This window comes from Protopterus annectens, chromosome 1.part1 (genome assembly GCF_019279795.1).
Source record: "Protopterus annectens isolate FY-2018-M chromosome 1.part1, PAN1.0, whole genome shotgun sequence".
Lineage (NCBI taxonomy): Eukaryota > Metazoa > Chordata > Ceratodontiformes > Protopteridae > Protopterus > Protopterus annectens.
In genome coordinates, this window is record NC_056726.1 from 507,666,261 (window position 1) to 507,676,515 (window position 10,255).

The following is a 10,255-nucleotide window of genomic DNA, read 5'->3' on the forward strand; positions in this document are numbered from 1 at the left end:
AGGAAACTACACCTTCCACATAATTTGAATTACAAACCTGAGGAGAAAATAAAAAGAATTTGTCTTTTCACAATCATTTTGTGGTTGTAAAGCTTGAACCTCCTCTGAAAATGAAGAATCACGTTTTTCTCTTGATAGAAACAGTTGAACTGGAAGGGTTAACAGCCTGAATTAAACCCTGAGCAAAGCCCAATACACCACTCCTGTCTAAAATAACAGAGACAGGAGAAGACTTGTGTCTAAGTTTTTCCTTCTTTTTGACAGGAATTTCTGAAGAATCAGACCCACATTTGCCAGGCTAAACCTTGCTGAGCAATGCAGTCCTGCTAGGCAGAGATGAATTTCCTGCTCCTTCTCCTAGAAATGATTAGAGTGGTGCTCTCTTGCTTGTCAAAAGCAATTCAACAGTTGCAAAGGATGTGTCTAATCCCTGGTGCCTGGTAGCTCTAGGGACTACACCAGAGAGAGCCAAGGAAAAAGATGAATGGCCTGAAAAACAGAAATGGCCACAGCGCAGTCACCATCTTCAGGTGAGGCACTTCAGCAGCCTGCTGTGGTGGCAAAGTCTGTTGATTAATTTTCATCTTTTTGTGGCAGAAGGAGGAGTCATAGGGCCAATAGGTTGTTCCATCCTAAAGTCAAAAAATATGCCCAACTCATGGTGAAGTCCTACAGCAGTAGTCAGTAAGACTAAGTAGCAAAAAAGTCACTTTCTCCACAAAAAAAAAAAAGGTACAAAGCTCTTTAAACAATGAACCCATCCTCCAAAAGTAAAACAACACAACTTTTACCAAACAAAACTTAGTTTTAAATCAGTTTTAACAACTTGGAATTCAAGGACAGGAATGCAAGATGCAGGAAGGATGCAGATTACTTTATCTTGCTGATAGAATTTTTCCTGGGAGAAAATTAGCTAAATGTGTGAAATATATTTTATGAAGACTACTTTGTAGTGCAGGTTTAGACATAAATAAAAAGAACTGTAAAGGTTTTGGAGGTTTAGTAAGGCAAAGTGAGAGTTCATAGGTTCATAGGTTGGTACTAGGCTATCAGCCCTAGGGCCTATACAAGCCTAGCCATAACAATTCCCTGGCTATTTCTTCCCACATTATTTACTTTCCTGGACCCCTGTCTAGCAGGGCGACTGACGTGATCCCTGGGGTGAATTTCCTTTCTCCCATCCAATCGTCAAGGTTCCTCTTGAAAAGGACCAAAGAGGCACTCTGCTTGACATGTATGGGCAATCTATTCCAGAGTCTGGGGAGTCTCTGGGTCAGGAACCTATCCCTCCAACATGTTTTGTTTATTGTGATGACAAGGTTTAGATCCCTGGAGCGTGTAGCTATGAGGGATTGGGATTTCTTTAAGTGTAGCATGTCCAACAGCTCTGGGTTTGACATGGCCTTGTATGTTAAGCAGAGATCGCCTCTGATTAGACGATATGCGACAGAGTATAGCTGGAGTTTTTTAAGGCGGTCAGCGTAGGGCATCTGCTTTAGGCCTGTGATTCTTTTAGTGAGGTATTTCTGAGGCCTTTCCAGTTGTTGCAGATGTCTTGAGAGGTACATACCAAATGGGGTGTTGTATTCTATAATGGGTCTAATGAGGGATGAGTACAGTGGGACAATGACCTCCTTTTTCTGGATGAAAAGCCCTTTGTGATGAGGTGTGCCACATAGAAGGATTTCCTGACTGTTGTGGCGATGTGGTTATCGAAGGTGAGACCACTGTCCACCTGTGTCCCTAAGTCTCTTATCACACTTTCTGTGTTTAGTGTACTGCCACCTATATGGTAATTCATGGATACATGTTTTTCCCAAAGGGGATAACAATACATTTCTTGGCATTGAGCTTGAGCCCATGGCTCTAGCACCAAGCATCTGTTTCTGTAAGGCCCTTTTGTAGAGTATCCACATCATTTGGGGATTCAATAATGGCTCCCAGTTTGCAGTCATCTGCAAACTTTGTTAGCCAGAGTCCCTTAGTGTTGACCTGTACTTCAGAGAAGTAGATGCCAAACAAGAGCGGCCCCAGGACTGAACCCTGAGGTACTCCACTTGTCACTTGTCTGGAGCTGGATTTGGAGTTGGCTACTTTTACAGTGTGGGTTCTATCAGTAAGCCATTTAGCAACCCACTGGGTGACATAGGGATTAATGCCCAACTTAGTAAGTTTATCTATGATTCCAGAGTGGGGGATGGTGTCAAAGGCCTTGGCAAGGTCTAGATAGGCTGTGTGGACCACCTTACCCTTGTCCATGTCTCTGGAGACTGATTCAAAGAAGTCAATCAGGTTCAGGAGACAAGATCGGCCCTTCACAAACCCAAACTGAGTGGGGTCCAGTGTTTGAAGGTTGCCAATGTCTTTGTTTATAAGTTCCATGATAATATGCTCCATGGCCTTGCAGATAAGGCTTGTCAGACTGATGGGACGGTAGTTTCCGGGATCCAAGGTGGATACCCCCTTGTGGATTGGGATAACTGTAGCTCTGCGCCATTCAGTGGGCACGAAACCTGAGGTGAGGCTATGATTAAACATGACACTTAGGTGAGGTGCCAGTTCATATTGTAGTTCATGTAGTACACAGCCCGGGATGTCATCTGGTCCCATGGATGCTGTATTCTTGGCTTTAGAGAGTGTGTTTTGTACCTGTGTGGCCGTTATTACTGGAATTTGGCAATCTTACGGTATTGAGATGGGCCCTTTAGGGGAGAGAGGGGGTGAAGTTGGCACTGAATCGATCTGCCAGGATATTGGCAATATCCTTCGGATCAGTATATTTAATGCCATTCTGTTTTAGCTCAGAGCAGATCTGAGCATTGCCATTTAGATTCTTGACATAATTATAGAATGCTTTGTGGTTGTCTTTGGAATCTTTGGCAATTTTATTTTCGTAACTAGCTTTGGAGGATTTTATGAGGCATCGCAGTTTCTTACTAAGACTAGTAAGGGAGTTTTTTGCATCCTGGGATTTTCCTCTTTTCTGCAAAAGTTTCTTCCTTTTGTTGTAAAGTTTGTTTATGGCAGGGGACCACCAGATTGGCTTCCTTTTTTTGGATAAGAGCATTTTGGTTCTATTTGGGATGGCACGATTCATGCATGAGTGGATGTGCTCGTACAGTGCCATAGTGTAGGATTCAGCAGTTGAACTTTCAGTTCCCATCTGCATGGGTGTCATGAAGTTTGTCACTTCTGACTTGAGTAGCATGAAGTTGGCTTTGGAGAAGTTTTTTATGGTGGTTTCTTTACTGGGGGGTGGGGGTGGGATGTGGATGTTAAGGGTGATTAGCTTATGGTCAAACCTGACTAACGAGGGGGTTACATTTAATTGAAGCATATACATGTGTTAAGTATTCATTATGACTAATTTGAAGTTAGAGTAAATACAGTGTGTGGACTTATTTCAGAAATAAAATAAATCAAAGTATGGAAAGGCTGTACTATGTCTATGAAAAAAATATTTTTTTAGACAAAATCTATGCTATTATGTAATTTGGTTTATTTTAGGAAATGCTTCGTCTACCAGAAGAAGTGCAGATAGAAAGAATGAATGCAATGTTTTCTGTTATATTGGTTTCTCTACTGAACCTAAGCAGAACAGAGGTTTTGAGGAAAATACAATATGAAGACTCAAATATAACTAGCATTTGTTCTTACATCACTACAGCAACAGCAAAAGTAAAAGATAGACAATTTACTCAGCACTATCAAAAGATGTCTGTTTTATTTATTTATTTAGACATTTGTTAACAGGATATGTCTGACTTACCAACAGCCCATTTTCAACGGAGGTCTGGGGCAAAGCCCCATACAGAAACAATCATAAATAAAGTTACAAAGAGTAACAGCAATTACAGAAGAATGCATCTTATACATCTAATTGAATACAAAGGTCATTAGAGCTATGTAGTTTGAGAAAAAAGTGAAAACAAATGTCATGTGTAGCTTACAGTTTTTGTGCACAGCCAAAAGTTATTACTTTGGAAAGAAATTACAGATCATAAAATTAGGTAAAATAATCTGTATCAGGAAACAGGAATCATATTTTATGTTGCACTAAACTATATTACATTGGAATATGTCAGATACAAAATATGCAGACGTGGTACTAAGTAAGAGTAGGAGTTTGAAATAAGAATCTGGGGATTGAGATTTTGTAGGGCAGTTATCACATAGCACACATTCCTTTTCAAAGGGAGATAAAATACAAAGCAAGAGATAATAAAATGTGCTTACATAAAAACTGTAATGCGGAAGAAATAATTGTTTTAAGTGCAACAAAGCTTCACTCTTTTGAAAACTGCTGCCTGATAAAACAGGAGCTGTACATGTGGGAATATAGGATTTTTATAATAAACTATGTTTGAACTGCGGTGGTGGTGCTGCGGTAGCGCTGTCGGCTCACAGTAAGACGTTCGTTCGATTCTCAGCTAGAGCGTCTTCTGTCTGGAGACATGCGTGAATGGGCGTACCTTCGTTGAAGGTTGTACGTCTGGACTGGCAACTCGGCATGTAAAAATCTACTGCCAATCATTAGCGGACCGGAGTTCCACTGTGGCGACCCCTAACCGGGAAAAAGCCGAAAGACACAACAACATAATAAACTATGTTTGAATTAAATGGATTACACTGACAGTTTCAGAGTATTTGGTAACAAAGAAAAGCAGGTTTGGGAGGTATTATAAAATGCACAGTGGAACAATGAAGATGGGGGGGGGGTAGAAGAATTTCTTAGATAACTTACTGTGAAATTGATTATATATTTGAATATTCTTTATTTAAGCTTTTGTACTGCTTTAATACACTAGGAAATAGTTCATATTTGGGCAAATTAATAGAATTGTTTCTTTATTTTTTATATTTCAGATGAATTACTTGTTGTTTCTCTGCATGTCCCACATTCTTTTTTTCAGAAAATGTAGTAGGATATTTTACATCCACATGGGCTATCATTAACTGAGGCAGACAGGCTCTTAGTTTATTATCTCATTTAAAGTAGGACATCTACAGAGCACAACACTCGCCTTTTGCTACACTACAGTGACAGTGCTAGAAAAATGAATCCAGGCTCTTGATGTGGGAAAACTACAGAGAGCTTCTAATTTTCCGGGATCAAAGGCAAGAATGCTACTAGTTAAACCACCAATGCTGACATTATAGGGTCTGAGCTAGGAATGGATCAGATCTCCTAGTAGTCTGCTGCAAGTTTTACTTTTTTATATTTAATGAACTGATACTTCACAGTTCTGGGAGAGCCCTGGCACTGGCTTACAGTTTCCTTTACTGATTCTGTCTTATTATAAAGGGCACTATGTCAATTGACATTGTACAGCTTGAAGCAAACCTTCAAAGTAATTGTACTGTCTGGTTAAGTAGCCAGTGGATTAGCTCAGATGTTCCAAAGAATTTTGTATTCCAATGTCAATAATTATTTCGTGACCAGAAATGTATACAACTCAGTTCAGAAGCACAGATGAGCCCTGAGATGAACCTGTTGCTGTCCAAATGCAGGCTCAAAACAGGGCATAAAAAATCCCCAACAATAAAGTAAAGGCACCATTTGCACACATGCAAGTCAATGCAAAAACAGCTACTTTATCTTCAATTAAGACTAAATTATTGTAATGAATTTTAAATGATATAGTTTCTTTACCACAATGCTGTCTTGAGAAGTGGTCTTTTTCAGTTTCTTGTTATTAGCTGCCCTGTCAGTATAGCTCTTAAAAACTTCTTCAAATCGTGCTTTGGTCTTTGCCCTTGCTTCACTTTCACCTACAAAATACAGAAACAATATAAAGATCAGCTTCCAGTTTTTAGATGAATCCTGAAAAGTATGCTTGTGTGGAGCACTCATTAAAAGTAGAATCATGTGAATGTACTCGTCATATGAACTATCTACTTAGAAGGCCTACTGTAGTGTGTGGAACACTCAGATTTGGCATATACAAGAGTCACTGATGATTCTGCCATGGTATGCATTTAATATGAGGATGTTTCGCTGCTGTTTCTTCTCTGTATATTGTATTGTGCATGCTGGTGCTACAGTCATTTTTCCCCCTTTTTTCCACTGTGGTGCGACCATGGTGCTGATATATATAATTGGGGGGGGGGGTTGTTTTTAGTTTCACTGACTCACCATTTTCAGAATTATACTTTTGGTAAATAGTGCGCCAAAAAGGTATTGTTGAACTTTCATAGGTAAACCCTCAGATTCATCTTTTCCTGTGTTGTGTCCCATAACTTAACATTTCAGGCTCCTGTATTTAGAATACACATTTTTCTTCTGGCCTTACAGACTGTCGCAGCGACAGGGTTAAAAGGTGCACTTGTTTGTACCCTTCCCCAGATGATAGTACAGTTGTGTAGGTAAACTTACCATAACAGTAGATTTTCGAATGATCCCTGCTGTAGAAACCTAAGCTATACGGGGTTATATCCAGCATAGGATAGAACAGCTGGCCAGCTTCCAAAGCTTCAGGGCAAATTTCACATGTGCAAACCATTAGTGAACTTCAGCTCAGCTGATAAAAAAAAATCAGATTTGAGCGTCCAGAGCGTCAGAGCTTTCAGGCCAACTACAAAAAGGAGGCTAAGGCCTGAAAATGCATTGCAAAAAAAAAAAAAAAAAAAAAACAAATTCATTCCACACCCTGGCATAACAACACACAAAAGCAAGGGGGGGTGGAGGGAGGGAACCGCTAATGCAGCAATGATCAGTGGAACATGAACTGTTATGGTACATTTACTTGTACAACTGTACTATGTTCCTCATGTTCCTCATTATGATCACTGTCGCCATACCCTAAGCTATATGGGTAGATTACAGCAGCTCACAATAACTAGGATCTGAAAGGGGAAGGATCCAGGAGCACTTGCATATTGACCTTAGCAAAGCCTGTCCTAGACCTAGAGAAGGAATGTAGTTTATAGTGTTTTGTAAAAGTAAGCACAGGGAACCATGTTGCTGTTTCTATGATATTTCTAAAATCCAGTGCTTTCTAAAAAGCCAGAAATGAAGCCAAGGTCCTAGTACAGAGTGAGACTTGACCATGCCTGGAATTGTTTGTTGTGGTAAGAATAACAAAAGCTAAGATCCTGAGACAACCATTTGGAAATAGCCTGCTTCGACACAAGCTCTCTCTCCTTTTTACCTTCACAAGAAATAAACTGATAAGAAGTTACAAAAAAATGTGCTATGTTAAGATAGTACTTGAGTTCTGAGTGGATATCCAAGGTATGGGGTATTTTTTCTCCCTCATTTTTAAATTCAGGAAAGAAAACAGGGAGATGGATATACTGGCTTAAGTAAAAATGAGATACCACTTCAGGCATAAAAGAAAGATTAGTCTTCAAACAAATCCTATCTCTACAGAAGATGAGATAGGTCTGATACACCGTGGGAAGAAAGAAAATACTGATAGCACAGCTAGCTGGGAGTTTGTAAATAATATGTCACTGGTGAATATCAAAATGATTTATACAAGATGCTTGTGTTACAAATGTATTTGAACTGTATGTCATGTGTATATCAAAACTGCTTGCACAGACGTGCGTGTTGAAAAGGTATTTGTAGAGTGCAGTATTTGAAATGTTACCAGTGTGCCCTACTGGAAGAGAACATAAATGTACCTGAAATACTGTAACTGTTTAAATATATATGCTTAGAGGAAACTGGAGGGTTAACCTCATTCCAGCAAAGTTTAGGAAAATGTCTGAAATTAAATTATTATGCAATAAAGAGGCTCTCTCTCAAGTTTTCAATGCAGCTAGAGACAAAGTCTGTACTAGGAAGCTTTCTGTATTGTCCTTGCCGTGAACTACTTGCTAGCTTTGAAGCATGAAGGAATGCAATTGTTTTATTACTTCCAGCATCTGCCAAAGATCTGAGGAAAAGCCCTTGCCCGTATATTTTTACAGGTAGATACTAAATGCTGCCAGCTTCTAGCAATGGGGGTTTTGGCCTGGGAACTAGAAGTCAGATGACCAGAAATGACATCATTCCACAAGCTATCCCAGCAGTAATATTTTAGATATTAATCCGAGAAGTCTCTTAGTGAAAAAGAGCATTCTACATTCGGTCTTGGACTTGGACCTGTGAACAACAAGAAAAAGCATTCACCACATCTGCCTTGCTCTAACAGTAAGTTACTAGGGAATAGTAATTCTCTTAGATTCAGTCAGGAATATAGTGAAGCCTAGTTTAGATATTTTTTTTATTTATTTGAGACTGTCCTGCAACAATGTTGTTTTAAATATTTTCTGTGGTTTTGAACTCTGATGTCACTGTGAAAATATATTTGATATTGTCTTTTTTATTATTTATTATTACTATATTTAAAGCTTTCATTGTGGCTGATCTGTGTAATGATATTTAAGATTTGAGAGTACTTGCATATATATTTGGTGACATTGTTTTGGCCACTCCTAATAGCCTTGCTCTTGGTCAAACTACCATTTGTATTAGTATTAATATTACACAATAAGACTGGACACTCTTTGTTAAGGGCCTTAAAATAGCTGATAAGGGGTTCTGGCAGTAGTGGTAGCTAACTTATAGTCTGGGCAGAAGGGGCATAGCTAGTAAATCTGTGCCAGCCTTTCCCAGGTAGGTGTGTGTGTGTGTGTGTGTGTGTGTGTGTGTGTGTGTGTGTGTGTGTGTGTGTGTGTGTGTGTGTGTGTGTGTGCCAGCTACTTGAGCAGGAACACAAAGCACTGGTTGGACAGAGTGTTGGAGGACTTGGCTTGGAACCTTGGCTAAGGAATCAACTCTATAGCTATGCCAGTGGGGAGTTCTACTGGGGATCTGAAGAAAGAGGGACAAACCAACCCCACACTGACTGTGGTCTCTGTGTGCTCTTAAGGGAAATTGCACTTGATGCAGAGAGCTGCATCTGGAAATACTGTGTATGTACTTGCCATCTTCTCAGTGAATGTCTCCCACTGTTGCCAGTGCTGAGGACTGAGACTCCTTGATTTCTGGTCCAGCAGAGGGTTGTCACACACAGTACAAGCTTGAAACTCAGATGCTCTTCCTGCAGAAGTCAAAACAATGAGTAAACTGTCTTCTACATCAAGAACCTAAAGTCAGCCAGATGTGCCGCTTCAAATGGTGAAAGCATTAGCTTCTCTAACATAAAATTAAGATCCCAAGGAGGAGCAACTGGTTTTTGGGTTGAGTCTCATGCAGAACCTCTTTCAGAAAGATTTTTACATGAGATTGCACTGAAAGAACAGACATACTGAAATGGCCTACATCTGAACCTTGATAGAAGAGTAAGACAGACCATAGGAAAGCAACTCACACAAATACTGGAAAACTAGAGACATGCTTGTCCTTTACAGGTGCTGGATTTTTAGCTGCTACCAAATAGTAAACTGTTTCCATTTGTTAATATAAGATTTTCTAGTAGCAGGCTTTCTTATCACCATTAATACCTGCTGAACATCCACAGAAAACAGGTGCCTAAAATCGATTTAAGATCCTATCATCCAGGCAGTCAGTTACAGTTGCCTGGGGTCAGGATGCATCAAACACCCTCAATCTTCTGTGAGTAAATCCAGCCTGTGAGGAAGCTTGTGCTAAATGCCACTGTCTGATTCCAAAAGAAGGAAGAACCACTGTTGTCTGCACCAAAATAATCTCTGAGGACATCTAACAAATCTTCAGAAGTACCCTAGATATCAGTGGAAAGGGTAGAAAGGAAAGCAGAAACATTCCTGTCTAAGGAAAATAAAATTATTTGTCTTCCTGCATGGAGTCCTGGAACAGAGTTTTGCCAGTTGACTGTTTAGAGAGGAGGCCAAAAGGTCTACCTGAGCAATTCCCTGCACACGGAGGAAATTACAGAAGATCCTCAATTTAGTTTTCATTAATGAGGGTCTGCTCTGGTCCTGTTCAGCCTGTCTGACATACAGTTTTGCTCTTACAGAATGTAAGATGCCCGCACAATGAGATTGTGCTGCAAAACTATATTCCAGCTAACATGGCTAGTCTGCATAGGGGCTAAGATCTGCTTCCTCCTTGTTTGTTTATATACCATGTCACTGAGACCTCATCTGCAAGCACTTGAAGAGGTCCTGAGGACCACTGATGATTCAGACAGCTGACAGCATTTATGCGAGCAGTCTTCTCTTTTATGTTCATATGCTTGGCGTTGACTTTTTTGCTTCAAAGATCCTTCACTTTCATGCCTACTGAAGCTGCTCCCCAAGCAAAATCTGAGGTGTCTGCTCAGAGTGACTGCTTTAGAGCAGG

At 40.0% G+C, this 10,255-nt stretch overlaps 1 protein-coding gene across 1 annotated transcript in view; it reads right to left on the minus strand.

The window, feature by feature from the left end:
- Window positions 1-6,503, minus strand: part of AHI1 (Abelson helper integration site 1) — a 2,471,520-nt gene extending 2,465,017 nt beyond the window's left edge. The window contains exons 1-2 of the mRNA XM_044087109.1: window positions 6,377-6,503; window positions 5,654-5,772 (exon numbers count right to left, since the gene is read on the minus strand). Of these exons, the coding sequence (XP_043943044.1) occupies window positions 5,654-5,772; window positions 6,377-6,503 (246 nt within the window). The remainder of the gene's footprint in view (window positions 1-5,653; window positions 5,773-6,376) is intronic.
- Between the last annotated feature and the right edge of the window lie 3,752 nt (window positions 6,504-10,255).